The sequence below is a fragment of the Strix uralensis genome, chromosome 1 (genome assembly GCF_047716275.1).
Source record: "Strix uralensis isolate ZFMK-TIS-50842 chromosome 1, bStrUra1, whole genome shotgun sequence".
Taxonomy (NCBI): domain Eukaryota; kingdom Metazoa; phylum Chordata; class Aves; order Strigiformes; family Strigidae; genus Strix; species Strix uralensis.
The window spans coordinates 60,723,052-60,741,876 of NC_133972.1; the positions used below are offsets into that span (position 1 = coordinate 60,723,052).

Sequence of the window (18,825 nt, forward strand, 5' to 3'; positions counted from 1 at the left end):
TACCTGCTAAATGTAAAAAAAAAAAAAAATTTCTTTTTTTTTTTTCCATTTTCAGGTATGATTTAACAGAAGATGGTACAAGGCCACATGGTGCAAGTTAGGCCCATGGATACTGGGAATTCCCCATGCATAATTTTGCCAACCTTTATATATTTTTAAAGCGTTGTTCTCACAGATGTACCGATATTATTTTTATAGCTTTACTGATTTAGTTCTTAGACACATCCCCAATAATTTTATAACACTTGGTCATTTTATGTAGACATAGCCTTTCTCATTGTTAAACTTTGTATTTTAATTTGCTAAACAATTTTATGTGTTACTGTAATGTGCAATAGTAAAGTAACCTTTTGTGTTTAAATTGATCTTTGACGGCTGTACTTATTAGAAAGTGAAGAGATCATGTTCTGCTGTTTTCCTGCCTTGTTTTATATCTCACCAACGTATACTGTACCATGTAAATATATACTATTTTTTTATAATTCTTTCATGCTGGTTTGAATTCAGAAGAAAAATAGATAAAGGATATAGATATTTTCTTCTAAATGCATGTTAATTTCTTCAGATGAATCTCTTTTGTCTTTGCAGCACAATGGTCTTAATCATTTTGTGATATTCTTCAAAAACAAACTGCAGAAAAACATTTTTATTTTATTGTGTATCTGGCCCAGTGTGGCTAGCTTAAAATGTACAAAACCTTAACATTTTAATATTTATATATAAATGTATTATTGGAAAATCATGCTATAGAATATTATAAACAAAAAGGGGAATTCTATAAATATTGTATAAATAGAGGATGAGGTCCATGAATCACAGTTTCTAAATCTGAGTTTTAATGGAGTAAACATAACAAACAGTACAGTTTTACTATACAGGTTCACTTGGATTTTGTTATTTATTCCTGTACTCTATAGTACTAGACATGTGACCTTTTGAAGGTATGAGGACATGGATTTTTCTGTATTATAAACAAATAACCACTTAGAACTGTCCGTACTGCCATGTTTCTCTGATTTATAAGGTATACAAATCAGCTTGCAATGTAAGTTCATATAGTAGGCATACATACAAGACATACGTTATTTTTATTATACAATACTGTGCTAAATAGTATATTATGCTATACCTTCTGTAATACTAATATGGAACACCAGTAGGTAAATAAGTGTGAAACTGAGTTGAAACTGTCTTTACAGTTGCTTCATTGCTACTTAGTGTGTTTGGTGCATGAAAAAAAAATGCACGTCAGGGGTCCACACAGGTTTCTTGAGAAATAATGGCATTCTACTGAAGCATTGCCATAGTCTGCTGCAAGACTACAGCAGTGATACAATTAGCACAAACTGATGAAAGTAGACAGCTGAAAATTGAAGCGGAGAGTATCAGCCTAAACAGCTGAGCTCATGACTCTAATTTTATGAATAATGGGAAATTTTTTTTGTATTCAGAACTGATTTTTCTTTTTCTGGTAAGTTTTTCTCAGACTGTTATAAAAATGTGCATTAAGAATCCAAGAGACCAGTTCAGCTCTTTCAGAGCCAACACCCTCATTCTTGGATAAATATGCAATTATTTAGCTAAGATTCTAGAATGATCTCTCAGCCAAGAAAGAATTTCAAAGCAGAATAATGAACTCCTGAAATTAGCTTTATTGTAAGATTACTGACAGAACCTTAATTCTAGATGTAGAATATGCCTACATTACTAGATGTACCAAAGTGCCTACCATAGATGTAGCTTTCTGTCTTTTTCAAGTTTAAGAATTGACTCAGTTTGTCTAAATTCAGTTTAACATGAACATTTGTCGTGGATGTGTGTGACATGCATGCATACATCTCTATACAGTGATGGCCTTCTTATTGCCACATTTTATACAAGACAATTTTAGCAAACAAACTTACATTGTAAATTTTGCTGCTGTTACTTTCTGATGGACTGGGCAATAGAGAGAGGGTCTTTATAAGAAAACATTTCCATTTGAAGGCTTCACTCTATATTGGAATGTATGAATATCTATATATATATACACACACTCATCTATTCATAGCAAATGTAATATATTATGAAATACATATTTTCTTTGCTAGTTGTCCATCAAAATGTTAAGAATGGAAAGACAAAGAATTATTGTTAATGCAATGAAAATGCAGAAAGAGAAAGCTGATCTAAATAAAGGAGGTCTAAGAGCACCAGTTCAGCATAATTGTCTTTTTGTCTTGGTTCAGTCTGAGGTAGAAGGACTTTTGTTGTACATCTTGGCCAGTGACTCCCCAGAGTTTGATCCATAGTCAACAAATGGGCTGTTAAACTGATCTGGTGTTTCAAGTCTTAAGTGAAGTCTGGGGAGAGATGTTAGAAGACTCTGCACTTAACCAAAGACAGTGCACATTCTGTCTTCTGAAGTCTTGAGGGGGAAAATAATGCTGTGTTTGGGTAAATGCGAGATGACAGCACAAAGTGAGTAGCTGGATAAAGTATATAGGACAGGTTTCCAAAATAGCTCACAACCTAAAATTAGGGATAGGTTCTTAAGAGAGACCAGTTCCCATTTAGGAATCTAAAATGAAGAGATTGAATTGTCATTGTAATTCAGCAACAGTAATTCCCATTGACAATTACCAGTCCTGGATGCCAGACTCTTTAGAAATGTTCTGAGTGAATTTGGATCAGGATATGACTGCCTAGATGAGATTGCTTCTTTTGATAGTGGAAACAAACCTCTGTATCATAGTTACCAAATTCTGATTGTTCTGTTTATATGGAAGTAGGAAGGATGAACGTAATTTTTCCTCTGGGCAAAAATTGCACCTCATTATCAAGTCAGTGTATTCAATATCAACTGAAAGCTTTTCATGTAGTTCTTTTTATCCTGTGCCTTAAAATATGAACATATGAAGATGTTTAAGAAACGGCTAAAAATAAGCTTTGTTACTTGTATGTACCAACACGTGTTCTACTATTGAAACTGTTTTTAGAATTATTCTGCTTCACTGACAAGAAAACCAGCTTTCTTAATTATAGGAGTGGTATAACCCGAACTCAAATCAGCATGCATATCGCTTGGATTTGGATTAAGAGAGTTTTAATTTTCTGTCTTGAATCCTTTATCAGAGCTGCAGCAAATGGTGAGAGTTGAAATGAGAACAAAGGGTAATCAATTTTGTACAGATTGCCTTTTTTGCTCATGTAATTCTACATTATGATGCATGTATTTATTCAATAAATGGTTCATATGGAAGTCAGTGTGTTGCTTCCCTCTACACACACTCTCTTTTCCTGTCTTTTGCATATCCCTGTCCTAATTGGTAATATGATGAGGTGAATTTTTACATTAGTCATGTATACCGACTACTCTAACCTAGGCAGCCTTGCTGTAAGGTGTGCAGGCAGCGGGTCCAGAGGAGGCCACGAAGATGATCAGGAGGCTGGAGCACCTCCCCTGTGCGGACAGGCTGAGAGAGTTGGGGTTGTTCAGCCTGGAGAAGAGAAGGTTCTGGGGAGACCTTATAGCGGCCTTCCAGTACTTAAAGGGAGCTACAGGAAAGATGGGGAGGGACTCTTTGTCAGGGAGTGTAGGGATAGGACGAGGGGCAATGGCTTTAAACTGAAGGAGGGTAGATTAAGATTAGATACAGGGAAGAAATTCTTTACTGTGAGGGTGGTGAGACACTGGCACAGGTTGCCCAGAGAAGTTGTGGCTGCCCCCTCCCTGGCAGTGTTCAAGGCCAGGTTGGACGGGGCTTTGAGCAACCTGGTCTAGTGGAAGGTGTCCCTGCCCATGTCAGGGGAGATGGACTAGATGATCTTTAAGGTGTGTGTGTCGTCCCCCCCCGCCTCCAACCCAAACCATTCCATGATTCTATGATTTTTGGGTTTTACATGAGAGAAAGGGGAATGAGAAGTACAGGATACTTCACTGGGGAATTCCATGCTTGTTGGTCTAGAACAGATTCACACGTAAGAATTAGTAGGTCCTTTGTTTAACTTAAGTGTCTAATTTTTTTTCTCTTAAAAGGATCAGTTGAACAAATTGTCACAAATTCTAGCACTTACTAATCAATTGTCATTAATTAAATTTTCCAAAGGACCTAGAACTACATGTAATTGCCTTAGCTTTAGAACCAGCAGATTTCTACGTGCGGCATTCTTTCCTGTCCTTCCACCTGCTTGGTAAGGCAGATATTGATAGAAAATGCAACTACGTACTACATAAATAAGAAAAGGAGTATTGGATCTCGATCTATTACAGGAAAACAGCCCTAGAAATTACACTGTTTGCATTAAACATTAATTTATAATTAATTATAATACCATAACTATGATACTTCTTCCCTTAAACAGCTATAACTTGTCTGAATTCCTAATAATCAGATGGTTTTCATCAGCCATAAATAAAAGATGCAGAAGTTTATCAATGCAGTCACTATTACATTTAGAAGGGACCCCACTGGACAATCTTTATTGATACTCACTACAAAATTATGTTCAGTGTTTTTTTTTTTCCTAGGGGAGATATCTTCTTTTTTTTTGCAGAATTAAGGGCTTCTGCTAATCAATGGGAAGGCAGATAAAGCCAAGTAAAAGCATGCCCATCTTCCTAACTCTCTTATGGCAAGGTGTTTCTGGATGGTGCACTTCCTGGCAGTGCCAGTACTGATCAGTTGTCTGCCTTTTCCAGACTTCAATCAAAATCAACCCTTCCATTCAGTCCTGCAAGACAGGTGTAACTGGATCTGCACCTGCAAAAGAACGCTGTCTATGTATTCACAAGATCTTGTTCCACATCAGAAATAATTGTGCAAGACACTCCTCCAGATGGATTTGGTATTAATTTGGTGGGCTCAGCCAAGCCTAGACTTTTTCTTAATATTTGCTGTACAGTTTAAAATGTTTTGGGCCATCATTTAGTTCATCCAGTCTCCATCTAAAAGCAGTGTTTGCCAATACAGTTAACAATATGGTTATTTTAGGTATTTTAAGAGCTGAATACAAAATTAGTTTCCTATGAGGTTTCTGTTTTTAATCAGTTTATTTATATTCTCCCTCAGAGAAACTCTGAATGTCAGATGGTACCTTTGATATTTCGTAGAAAGAACCAGAACTTTGAACAGTCCCAGACCTATTTGTGGCTGTAGCTGGTTGCTGAAGGAGTCAGGCTATTTAATCACAAATGGTGTTTTTATACATCTTAACAAAGTGTCTAACTTCATCATTGTATGCTCTCCTACTGTATTTCTAAGGCTGTCAGGTTCTCAAACAATATTCTGGGCCATCTTCTGAAATATGTTATTTGAAAAACGCAAAGCGGCTGAAGTAAAAAATCCCCTCGTATTTCTTTCAGTGTTATGCAGTGAATTTAGCTGCCAGATTAGATGGGAGCTCTGGGAGGAAAGCTCTCTAACCTGTATTCATGTGATAGAGGTGGTGCTCTCTGTTCTTACTGTCTGTAAAGAATATTTCTTGCCATCACCTACAGTGGAATCCAATTTGAGCAGACTACTGCATGTCTGTTTCCTCAGATGCTACCAAAGTGAAGTCAACCTGTCTTCCCCTGTTGTTTCTTTGAGTCCTCAGTAGCCACAAACTTTATTACTAAGGAATTAAGGGCTAATAGTGATAATGCTTCCCTTTAAGATCCATATACAAACAGGTTCAAGACAAACTTAGGCAAGATTCCAACCTTTCACACCCAGGCTGTAGTAGGGGTGGTTGGTGGCTTGGGGTGGTTCTTGGTTTGGGGACAGTGGGGTCCATTCCTGCCAGGACTTGATAATCCAACTGCCCTCAGAGCCGGGCGTGCAGCACCTCAGCCTCAGTGCAAGAAATGACATAGAGAAGAAAGTCGTGATGTCTCCCAGCACCCCAGCTGTCCTGTGATTTCATTCATCAGGTGCGTGGTAGAAATCTGCTGTGTAACCAATGATCAATTTTATTTATTTACTGTCTAAGAAAAGTAGTTCCTTTCAGCAGGAGTTTGAATTAGATGACCTGCTGAGCTCCCTTCCAACCTGAATTATTTTATGACTCTCAACTATATTTTTTTAAATGTTAAAGTAAGATCAGTAAATGTGCTGTGCAGTAGGTCTTTGGGCGAGTTTTGCTGCCTGAGCCCAAGCTCTCAGAAATGGGCATGTAGCAACCCTGGCCAAGTCAAAAAAGCAGGCATGTAGCAGGAAGATGCAAGCCTTCTGAAGTCACGATGCAAAAATTGTGTACTAAATAAAAACACATTAATCTATGCATAGAACTTGAGTTGCAACATAGACAATGGCAGCAAAGTGATAATTGTCTGTAGTTACTGATTGAAGGCCATTAATTTTTACTGTATAATTGGGATAAGATCCTTAAAACAAAAAATGATGCACACATTTAATGGTGTTTGTTTCCAGCACAGAATTTCAAATACTTTTTTTATTCTTCAGTGGGATTTGCAAGCTAATGTGTTATTCTACAAACTCTCAGAGACTGACAACTGGAGCTTACCAAGCATTTCACAAAAATTAATAATTTAACAAAGAATATTCTGCCAGCAGTTCCATGCAGACTTCAACATGGGAGAAATACTTCAAGTAATAGGCTGAAATCCCTGACAGATTTTGTGTGTTTTTTCATTGCTAGCTGGAAGTTTAGTTGAAGCTACTGTGTTGCAATGTTTTCAACCTAGAATTTATAGGAACCTTTACCAGGTTTTGCATGAATCATGAAATGTTCTTTGAGCTAAAGTATGATAAGCACTGAACAAGTGCTCTGTTGTAACTTTCAGCTCAGAGCCCAGCTGGATACATTTGACAGTGACAACAGCATCCAAATTAAGAACTTGGACTCTAGACTTGTCATTCATACAGGTGATGAAAATGAAATGAAAGGTAATGAAAATGAGTTAATGAAAATGGCTGCTCGTGACTTGTAGTATGATATTTGTAGCAATGTGGTTCTTTGTGTTTTATTCAGTAAATCATTACTTAATTTGTATATAAAATAAATTGAAATTGAAGGTTTAAAATACTAAGGCTTTCTAAAAAGAAGTGTAAATCTTACAGTTTTAGGCAACTTTGTTCTAGGTCTTTTTTATTTAATATGCTTTTTCAAGTTCAGATTATTGGAAATGTAAAAAATGCTTCATTTACAAATTATACAGCATTTTAGTTTTGCTTATCTTTCACAATGAGACTTTAAAGTTTTTGGATTTATACTCATTACTGCACAATTTTGTTTTCTGAAGACACCATTATATTCCACTAGATGGTAGTGCAGACTCTATTCTGAAAAGCCTTTTTTGCTGCCTGTGCACTCCCGTTTCTTGTACAATAATGAAGTGGTCTGCATTCGGGCATCTTTGGGAATGGAGCCTGAAGTCATCCTAGCTTAGAAGCAGTGAAAACCAGGCATGGTCCCCACTGCACTCTGCTCTCCCCCTTTGCTCTGAGGCACGGGTGATACTAAAAAACCTGAGTTTCATAATGCGGGTTAATAACATTGGGATTCAATTTGCCAAAATTTTTTTGTAAAAGCATTTAGTCATGAGGCCCTGGGAAATAAAACAACTGGTTCATGATTTGAGGAAACAGAAACTTCTCCTGGAAGATTACGGTTCTAAGTTCACCATAAATTTAGCATGTCTCTGTCAGCAATTCGCCATGGGTGTTTTGTGCCTTAGAAACCTGGCCTAGACAGTTAGATTTGATTATAGAACTCCTTCGAGTTGCTGACACAACTTTAATAAGATTAAGTGAAAAAACTTGAAATTAAACAGAAGTGAAATTAGAGTTTAAGACATGGAAAAGGGCCTTGACCAGCACATTTGAAACATCATCATGCTTTATATTTCTACTGTTGGTTCAAGCATGAGGCTAGAAACTGAGGATAACTGTAACAATGAATTCTATCATGGAGCAGTACAATAAACACAGGGGGTGAAAAGGGGCAAAGATCAAACTATCCTAGAAAAAATAGCTTACAAAACAATTTTCCTTTGTTTAAAGAAATGATCAGAAAATATTTGCCAAGTCACAAGGTCTTGTCATACTAAAACTGATGCACAGAACAGGAAAAATTGACAGGTATGTCTGAACTAGTGAACGTGTGACCACTTTCAAGTGCCTGACTCCAAACATATCCCCCCAGCCTGATATTGCACGGAGTAAGTACAACACTCATTCAGTTCCCTGTTTGTTAGTTTTGCATGAAGGAAGCTGGACATGTAGGCTGTAAGAAAAGCATGATGGCCTTTGGTTAGGTACCTGGTCTGGATCAGGAACATGGGGAACACCCATGTCCCAACCTTGACAAAGCCAACATTGATGTGAGAGACAAGTAAATGATGGTATATTCTCCAACCAGTGTAAAGCAGTTTGTTGTCTGCTTGTGTATTTGTGTACATACACATACACACACATATCTATATGTGTGTATTTATGTATATATATAAAAACTAATACGGATGAGCAAATCATGTCTACTCTGGTATTTATACATTATTTTCATGATCATACTAGACGGAACAGAGACGGTGTCATATCTAGATGATGCACGTCTATCACAATAAAACCTCTAAAAGCACTTGTAGAATCAAGAGTAACAGTACTTTTGTACTTTAGAAACAATTCTTCTCTTTATCCATAAAGATTAAAATAGAATGAGAGCTGAAAGGAGACAGAACACTTACAAGAGCTGTAAATCTCTAATAATTCAGAATGTTGATTTTAATAGGGTTAAAGTAATCTAGACCTAGCACATGTAGCTGGTGAGTTTTATATCTGAAACAAATTAAGTGACAAACTAGTATTATAGATTTATTCATTGATACCTAATATTCTGAAAGATGTTAATGACTTTATACTAGAAAATGTTTGCTGTAGTTATCACGAAAAGTGATACTCCGCATATTTACAGTGGGATGGATTTAGCTATGCAAATATTGTTATTGTAATTTCTTTTTGTGAGCATTTTATAGCTGTGTGAGCCAGCACAGGCAGGACACAGGAACAACCACAAAACCACGGATGAAAGGCAAAGAGTAAATTTATTCCCATTACTTCACAACTCGTGGGATCTCCGCAGCAACAGCCAGGAAGAGGCACGCAAGTGGGGACGCAGGCACCAGAGAGCTTGGTCCTTGCTAGTCAGGAAAAGGAGAAGGAAGAAGAAAAGATCTCAGGCCTGCTGCTTTTGCCTGTATATATCAGGGATTTTCACAGGCGTACTTTTCCACTGTGCTTTGATCTTTCCCACAGCAGGGCAGGAATCTCAAGGATGTTCGATAGGGTGCCTCAGGGTTTCTCACAGGCCTATGTTATCTAAGTGCAGACATTCCAAAACCCATCAAGCACACAGAGCTAAGCAACAATTAGTGTGATACATGTGTTTCTGGGCACCCCAGCTGCAAGTCACTTGAGCGTGTTTACAATCCTCCTCACCAATCTTCCGCTGTATTCCCACAATAGCATTTCAAAAATCTTTCAATTTTCATGGTACTAATAGCAGAGTAAAATTACTGTGATTTATAGCACTGCCTATAAGGAAAGAGGGATAACAGTAAGAGCATAATAATAAATATAATAAAGCAAAATAAATAAAGTTGCACTGTTTTCACGCCTTAAATTCCCCTTGGCGTGAATAACCCGCACGACAGCCAGCAGTACCGGCCCGCTCCCACGGGGCGGCAGTTCAGGACTTCAACAGCATCTGCAGCTGCTCAAGGGAGTGGCTCTTCAGAAAAGCTTTTGCATTGCCTCGGCGCATTTCATTTCCTTATTTTTGTTCGAGTTAACAAGGATCATTTTTATTTCTGTAGTGAATGGGGTTTTTTCTACTTAATCTCTTAAACTCTAAAATTGTTTCGTGTTAATAATTTAAGGGAAATAAGCAGTTTCACGGTCTAATCACACCACCATTGAAAACTGACAGTTGCCTCTGCATAAAGGATGGCATGATTGGCACTATTACCTTCAGGCAAGGGGAGATCTGGAGAAGTGGAATAGTGTGAAACTTCATCTCTCTCCCATGCTGTTCGGATTATTTATCAAAGTATGTGAAGATCAAAAAAGAATCAAGGGAAATGAATGCATGTAAATTATTAACAGCCCGCCTCAGAGGATGAGCAGATTTTGTGGATAGTGCATTAACTATAACAAATTTTATTACATATTCAGATGAAAAGGAGTAACAATTCTAACATGTTAGTAGATACTGTGTACAATAATCTTATTGGAAACTATTATCTAGAAAATAACATTGTAAATATGAAAAAAAACATGCCAAGAAAGCATCTGACTTTCAGGGAATTACTTGTTTATTTTTTTACAAGTATTTATAATGTCGAGTCATATAGGTTAAAAGAGAATACTTTGTATAGTCCAAACTACGATGTTCTTGTGAGACACACTTGTAATTGAGATCTCTTATGCAGGCCACCAGCAAGAATAAAGACTAAAGGAGCGGTAGCACAAAAGCAAATCTTTATTTGCTGTTGCTCAGCAACCGTATGTGGAAGGACCATTTTTCATTTTTGCCTTAACTTGACTTGACAGGAAAATGATAATAAATATGAGATTATTATCACAGGGTATAGATTATTTTGAACAGATGAACAGATATGTCAAAAAGAGGCATGTAATTTGGTACTCTTGAAAGGGAGAACATTAGAGAAACTGAAAATAGAGTTGTAGCTTCATTACTGGCTTGCAGTTCATGCACAATTCTTGAAAAAACCTACAAAATGCTACTCTGCCTCTCTGGTTTCTTTATGCGGCCCTTTAGAATGAATCATTTGCTGCTACCCAGTCTGTTGTTATCTGTGTCAACTTTTAGTTTCAATACTATGAAAAAAATCATTCTGCGGTTGCTACGCAACACAAATTACAAGCTAAAATATGTTTTCGTTCGTTTGCTAAATGAATATGTGCCCGACTAAATAAACAGTAACCAGGTGACTAATGTAGCATCTAATTAAAAGACTAATCAAGGTATTAATGACATATTCAGTCCACACAAGGCGCGATAAATAAATCCATCAGTTTGGACCTAAAACGGTAAAGATTTTTAATATATGCAGAAAGAATAGACATTAGGACTATGTATAAATGTCAGTTTTCATACTTTTTAATTTGCTTTTACTAATTCTAGAGGTACGATGATTGCTTATACAACTTATTTCAAGCAATCTGTTTCATAGGCTTCTTGCACTTAGCTGAATACCTAACAAGAAATAAAGTCAAGCCCACAGGATCTGAAACAACCCCTAATTCTTGCTACTTCTTTCCTTTAGAGCAGAAGAATGTTCCCTTCTTTTGGTACTCTGCCTCTGGAAGTCAATGCCTGCCGGCTGTCACAGTGTGAGGTTGAGGGTTGGAGGGCAGATGCTATTTCAAGTGATTGTCCAGGGATCTGTCTCTCCTGGGACCTTCCTCTGGGGTTGCCGGTAGGTGGATGGTGGTAATTCGCCAGATTGCCTTTTTCACAGTTCAAAGGAGACAGTCCTTTGTGTCGATGGAAATACAATGTGAGGAGGTATGCGTGTATTTGGCTTCAGGTGGAGACAAGGAGTGGCACTGGACTGCCAGTGCACGGTTATGTTGCTCAAGAAGATGAGTTTTCGGCCACTCACTCCTTCTGCCAGATTGTCCCTGCCTTGTGTACATGACCATCTCAATTACAATTTGTAAGTAATCAACCATCCTCCTACAGCGCCTACAGTACTTTCTATGTGTTGCATATTTGTTTTAAAATCTAGTTATTTCAGAAGTTTCATGTGGACTCAGTTGATGACTCAGGAATTGAAACAGTTTTTATCTTTGTTTTCAGTAATGTCAGTTGTGTTATGTACATTTTTTAAGCAATGCAGAACAGCATTATTTATATGGGATAAGCATATAATAGTCTATCCTATAGTCTTCAAACTGTATAAAAACCAGGTAGTTTACTCAAAAACTTTAAAAAATAAACCAGGAAAAGTCTGTAAGTCAAATATATATGGCAGAAAACATGACAAATCTTAACTTTTAATATAAACCAATACCGTGAGAGGTATGATGATTACATAAGATTCTCTGTTTAAAATAATAGCAGAAGACATAATACTTTAAAAAGCAGTGAATTTTTACATATAAGATTAAATATGAATTATATCATGTTTTTAAAAATTACAATCCAGAAAAGTCCAATCAGATGTGAGAACTTTTATGGAAATCACTGTTGGTTTTCTGTTTGTTTGCATAGTAAAGCAGCATATGCTGTACTGCTATCACAGACTGGAAGGAAATTATTTCAGTCAAGCACCTACCTCTTCCCAACAGCCAACAACACTGAGAAACACTGAGAAATATTATGCTACTGCAAATGTAAAATTGAAAGATACAAATTAAGCCCTTAACAAGGCATACTGACTGGTTTTGGTTTGCAGAAGAGCTCAAACAAATGTGATGGGGAGTATTACAGAATTTGAAAGCTGATTATGTTTAATTCAAGGAACTGAGTCCAACTATTTCTGAACACTGCAAATTAAGTTTGAGAAGAAACAGAAAGCAGCATTTCCTGATATATTAAAAAAAAATTCTTAGTTATCAAAGCATAAATATAATCTGGCCTGCATAGTCTCCTATAAATTCTGGTGAGTAGCCTGTTTAGCTCTTCGTCACTTTGGACGAAGAGTGCATAATACATGTACTGTTCACTGTGACTAAGATTAAATGTGTAGCTATCAACACTAGCAACAAAAACGTTCTTGGAGAAAAAAGTCACCAGTGTCATCCACCCAATGGACGATGCAGGCTTTGTGAGCTAGCAGGTATGGTTTTATAAGAATAGTATGTCTCCATGTTACCTGAGATCCACGGAAGGTGGCATGCTGTTTCTTAAGTCTGTACATAAATTTAATTAAACATTTTATCCCCGTTCGAAGGCACTGTGACTTAAGAGCCAGCTACAGGGAAGTAACAGTAAACTGGTATGCAAATTTACTCCTTGGGTATCTGGGTAATTTATCAGGTGCTCCTCTAGGGAAAGATGTGTAAGCAAGCCAGCCTTCATTATAAACTGAAAGCAGCACTTCAGTGTAGCCGTATTTAAAACCGAGCGGCACAGCCCGCACTGAACTCCCTACTAACGCCTAGGCTGCCGCTGCCCAGACGTGCCCACTACTGGGCCTGCCCTCTCCAGGCAGATTTAGTACCTAGCGCGCCTTCTCCACCCCAACGCCCCTGCTCCTCCTGCAGTGCCGGCAGCAACAGCGTGTTCGACAGCCCCCTCCTCCATAAAAGGCGGCCTGGGGGATGGGGACAGCGGTAGCCTCACCTGCAGGCAGCAGCGAGCAACCGAAAGTCACCCAGGCGTACCGGCACCCCCTGGCTGAAAACAACTCTCCCCTTCGAACAAACACGAACACCCCACCCAGGCAAGCGCAAAAAGGCGAGAATGTGGATTTTGAACCCAGCCCCGCGCCGGGCTGGGGGCTGCAGAAAAGCAACGCCGGACGGCGGCCCGCCCTCAGTGCGGCTGCGCGCGGGGACGGGCCGCGGCCGAGCTCTCGCGAGACGGGACCTCTGCCCGCGCGCCCGCCCGCGCTCAACGGCTGTCGCGGGAGAGTTCGAAAAGGTCGGCAGCGCGCGCTGCTGGGCCTTGGCCTCCCTTCAGGGCTGAGAGAGGGAGGGAGAGAGGGAGGACCGACCGACCGACCGACCGACCGACCGCACGCCCCCTGGGAGCGGGGCGGAGGGTCGCGCTGTCCCGGCCCTGGGGAGCAGCCGGCGGCGGGGCGCTCGATGGAGGGTTTTGTGGGTGGGCAGCGCCGCTGAGAGGCGCGGGCTCCTCTCCTGCGTGGGTCAGCCCGCGCCATCGCCGTCTCTGTTTCCCGCCTGCGCAGGCAGCTCCGCGCTGTTAGAAACGTAACCCGCAGATCGAGGAGGATTTCCTTCTGAGGGAGCGGTAGGTAAGCGGCCCGTCTGTCTTCCCACCTCCTCTTTTGCGGGGGGCGAAAGGCGACCTGTGGGGCCGGGCCGTGGACCCGGCGGTAGCCCGGCAAGCGGCCAGCCCCTGACTGGCCCCGGGACAGTGCCCTGGGTCGGCGCCTGCCCGGTCTGGGGTATGGCTCCACACACAGTAAAGGCTATACAAGGCAGTCTCCCAACTGGTAGGGATGGCAAAAGCATGTCAGGAATTGCCTAGGATGGAAGGAACGCTTAGGTGCGTAGATTGAGCTCTTGGTGTAAAAAGTGGCCTTCTCCGTTTCTCATAGCCCTCACTTGACAAGAGAAAAGGAGAGAATATTTTGCTGCCCATCACTACTTTTCATACATGTAAATGCTGTCGTCGGGAATGATGGCTAGCTAAATAGAGGTTATATGCCGGATACCCTGTTGTTTCTAAAGATAAAAGTATCCACTAAAAGGTTCTGGTTTAAGACCTGTTTAGTAAAAAAAGATTTAAAAAGAAAGTATGTAAATACTGCAGCCTAATGAATCTAAATGCTGAGTCAGATAACTGTAAAGTATTTTGGAGCGTGAAGCATCTTTTATTTATAACTATGTAGTTCCTACATTCTTCACTGAGACCAAAAATGATCTTATTTTGAGATACAGTACTTTCTCTAACATATTGTTTTATTTATAAAGCAAGGAATAACAAGACCATGATGAAACGTGAAGCGTTTTTACAAGTTGTGTCTAAAGAATCAATTGAAGACTTCTTGCGTTATACGCAGAATCCTGTAAGTAAGCCATGATGCATATGCACGACTAATAAAGTCATAAATCTGTTATTAGTGCAGAAATTTTGTGGCATAGGGACAGAAACTATTTCTCTAGTACCGGCAGATGTGCTAGAAGAGTTGATGTAGAAAATAAGTTCAAATGGCACTTAAGGGAACATAGATGAAAAAGTTGTAGAATTGGAAATTTTGCTACTTATAAACAAACTGATTTTTAATATCGATTATTGCATATACAGTTTACATTTTTTAAAAATAAATGATTAGTACTGCATAATACTAAAAAAACCAACGCATTTGATATTGACCAAGTATTGTTTTCTTAAATTTCAACCTATGAAAGAGTATTTCTGTGTAATGAATATAAGCTAATATGCAAACATAGCAGAGGCATGTTTCATTAATATTTGTTCATTCATTTGATAGTTTAGGCTGTCTGCTTATTTTTTAGTCTGTGTGTACTTGGTAGTTATTTTTATCACTGGATGTTTTAGAGATGGGATAGATTGTTCTCTCTAAATGTAATGTGGAGAGAAGTGGGAGGAACGGCAAAAGAAATCCACTGAAATCTACTAATTAAAAGTCCATTATCACGTTGTGTATATGATATTGCATAGTAATCAGAAATAATAATTTGCAATGGTGTTTTTCACTAAGCTTCAGTCTGTCTGGTATTAAGGTATACATGATTTCTCCCAAGCATCTTTTGCTAGCCTTAATAAATGGTATTGTTAGGTTAATTTCTTAAGCTTTCTGATCACTGTTTTCCTAATATTACCTGTATCAGGATAAAGTAAGTTGATCATTTGACCTCTATGTCCACAGAGGCAGGAACTAATTTACTAATGTAGCAAATGTATTAAACCTGTGATTTCTATGATAAGGATCACGTTCTATGTAATAAGCTTAGAAATATTTGTCTCCCAAACATCACCAAATTTCTTTTTCCAAGAAATTTGCTAGTTTTTTCATTTGCACTCCAGTATGTAATTATAGGTGACAACTTTATTACCAGATTGCCTTTGCTTGAAGTTTCCTTCCCATTTTTCCCCAAATATAAACACTTTGACAAGAAACTATTCTGTTTAGGATAACATATGGTACTTGCAGCGTTTCCTTTTTGATTAATTTGGTCGTGTTGCTTCTGCCATCTTCATTCAGTAATCTATCTTAACATATCTTGGTCTATTTGGATTAAAAATTGGTTTTTCATCCTTTTATTTTTCATCACCAATATACAAGAATTGTCTTGCAACAGTTTTCAGCTGTTACCTATGTCTTTGGAAAGCATATGTCACCAGCTATAATGAGTATATTGATTAAAATTGTCTTCATGACTTCATAGGATAAGGGAACATGAATATCCAGATTATTTTCTGATTGCCTAAGAGACCTGAGTTATTTTATTAATTTCCTCTTGAAACCTTCAGTAATGGAGGGTGTTTGACCACATGCTATCTTAGGATGAGGATCCTCATTTTAGGATCTCCCTTGAATAATTCTTGACCACTTTTCTGGAAGAGGCTGTTGTATTCTGTCCTTTAGAAGTGAATATATAAATGTAGAAAGAAAAGCGTGGTTAAAGTCTTACTGCTTTCCTTAGTTTTTGTATTATATTTATGTCCTGCTTTTTCTACCTATTTTGTGTTCTAGCCTCAGAATTTGCCTCTCTTAACTTTTTTTTCAAGTTCTGTTCTTAGCATCACTACTTCTTTCAATGTCTCTCATTTCTACACCTCCCCCACTCCCCTTTAATTTCCTTTTCCCTCTTGTCAATGTTTTGTTTCATTTGCATCATCTAAAATCCCAGGGGTTTGCTAATTTTCTTTCAGGGTTTGTCTTGGGCTTCTCACTTTGCTTTCTTTGTAATCTTTTTTAAAATATCACCAAATTGTGGTGCTGTTCATTGAGGTGTTTATCAGGTGCTGTTAATTTTTTCCACTAAATCCTGTTCCAATTCAAGGAAATACATTATTTCTTAGACAGGAAAATAGGAATCACGGATGTGACTATCATTCAATGACACCCTTTTCCCTTACAGGTTTTGGAATAATTCTATCGTATTATCCCAAAGAAAGATCAGAAAGCTCTAGTCTTATTATTAATTCATTCTTTTTGTTCAAAACAGTACAATCTTAATATCCTGTCTTTTGGGTTTGTTTGAAGTCGAGGGCCGCAGAGCTCCCTGTGTGGCCTCTGGTTTATTGTATTTGTTTCCAGCAGTAGAATAGGATAGAAATTCTGTTATAAATATGTAACAGGATCTTTTTTCTCATACCCTTCTGGGAACCTTCTAATACTGCAGCTTCTTTCGTTATTTCCTATTTTTCTTTTTTCCCTTCAACTCTTTGTTTTCTTTTTGATTCCTGTTTTTTAGTGTATCTGCAATCTAAAAATATTTTTATTTCAAGATCATGGACATTCTCTCTCTTTCCTCCAAAGTGTTTTTGGTCTGGTAAGCCTTCACTGCAGTATTGCAAATTACATCTCAAAAATTATCTGTACTTCCTCTTGGCTGTGTCTGTTTTTTCTTCTTGTTTTTTTTTTCTCTGCATATTCCCTTTCCTAGCAGGTTGCCTACCCTTCTTTGATGCAAACTGGCTCTTTGCATCGCTGAGGTAAATTCTTCTAGCAAGATTCTTCTGAGGAAGTAGTTCAGATTGGTCTCTTAGTGAAGTCTTACAGAGACTGGTAGTGGTTTCTTATTCAGTAGAGCTTGAGGGAAGTATGGGGTTACTGAGCTCAGGAGTTCGGTTTGATAAGGTGGAGCTTTCAAATAGTGCAGTATACAGAGCACTGTTCTATGCAGATTGTAATCCAAAACCTGTAGTGTTGTCCCTATGCTTCTACTGACTGTTACATTTCTAATCCTTGCGTAAGGATTTTCTTTCAACAGCCATCATCAATCTGTATTTAAGATAGCAAAGATATGATCAGGGACTTTAATTCTGTGCAGCTGTGAGCTTCTTAGCTAATGGTATGGAATTGTCTCCATTGGGAATGAAGTATTTAAAACACATGAGAGACAGAAGTTGATGTTATGGGGATGTGATTTATGTTCAGTAGTGTTGCTACCAAGGGCTAAAGACATTAGTCTTAAAAGAAGCACTCTTGTTGCATGATAGAGTTAAGCAGCAGGAATTTCTTATGCTATTTTTTAAAGAAATACAACTTCCAGAAGGTATTTTATCTATGTAACTGCAGAGGAATGGAAATTTATCCTTAATGTAAAAAACATTAATTTTAGAAAATATGATGATGAAATATAAACCACTTCAATGATGTGGAATTGTGTAATATCTTCTGATTAGTCACAGAAAAATACATTTGATCCTTTCGACTTGAATGAACTACTTGAAGAATTGTCAAGGAAGCAAAAAGAAGTACTGTGGGAGAGACTGACGCGGCTATTGACAGAGAGCTTGATGGAGAATCCTGTGGAAACATGGCAGAGGATGAAAGATGATGAAAGTAATGATGACATGGAAGTTGAGATAGTTCCAGAAATGGTAAAAATCTTGTAAAATAAAAATATGATGAGTATTTCATATTTTCCAGGAAATAAAAGGGACTATTTCCATAGCATCTGAAAACATGCAAGGGTTATCAAACAAGATCAGTTTCGAACATCACTTCCCTGCCCCATTCATAACTGACTTCTTAACTGTTATGCTTGGGTTAAGCTGATTTTATGATTAGTCTGCACTATAAAAGGTTAGACCTGCTGATAATTTTAATTATGAAAGGTGTGACTTAGCTTTTTCACTAGAGTGGGCTTTTTGTATGTCTTATTTCAGTAAATAAATGTTGATATTTCAGATGTTCATTATGTATCTGGCATATACTGTAAGAAATTCAATACCTGTTTTATTATGTTGTTTCATTGAATGAAGATTGTGAAATCTAGATTTGAACACCCCTTGCACAAATTTAGTTTATACAAAATTTTTCTGACTCAGACACTCATATGCTACCTTCTGTGCTGTAGTCCACATAGTCTTGAGAATATTGGGGAAAAAGGTTATTTGATTTCAGAAGGGAAAAAGAAATGCTATGGGGAAATCATTAGGGAGACCTAGAGGCTTGTAGAAAATCAGTCATACATAGAGAGGCCTACAGAA

The 18,825-nt window shown here is 38.2% G+C and overlaps 2 protein-coding genes across 6 annotated transcripts in view; both read left to right on the top strand.

Annotated features, from left to right (window-relative positions):
* The window catches only part of ESYT2 (extended synaptotagmin 2), a 91,605-nt gene extending 88,364 nt beyond the window's left edge, over nucleotides 1-3,241 (top strand). For all 5 annotated transcript variants that reach the window (XM_074868456.1, XM_074868465.1, XM_074868472.1 and 2 more), the window contains one exon: nucleotides 56-3,241. In XM_074868456.1, the coding sequence (XP_074724557.1) occupies nucleotides 56-101 (46 nt within the window). In that variant the 3' untranslated portion in view covers nucleotides 102-3,241. The remainder of the gene's footprint in view (nucleotides 1-55) is intronic.
* Nucleotides 3,242-13,677: 10,436 nt separating this feature from the next.
* Nucleotides 13,678-18,825, top strand: part of NCAPG2 (non-SMC condensin II complex subunit G2) — a 52,250-nt gene continuing 47,102 nt past the window's right edge. Inside the window, exons 1-3 of the mRNA XM_074868515.1 lie at nucleotides 13,678-13,927; nucleotides 14,610-14,704; nucleotides 18,016-18,213. Of these exons, the coding sequence (XP_074724616.1) occupies nucleotides 14,627-14,704; nucleotides 18,016-18,213 (276 nt within the window). The 5' untranslated portion in view covers nucleotides 13,678-13,927; nucleotides 14,610-14,626. The remainder of the gene's footprint in view (nucleotides 13,928-14,609; nucleotides 14,705-18,015; nucleotides 18,214-18,825) is intronic.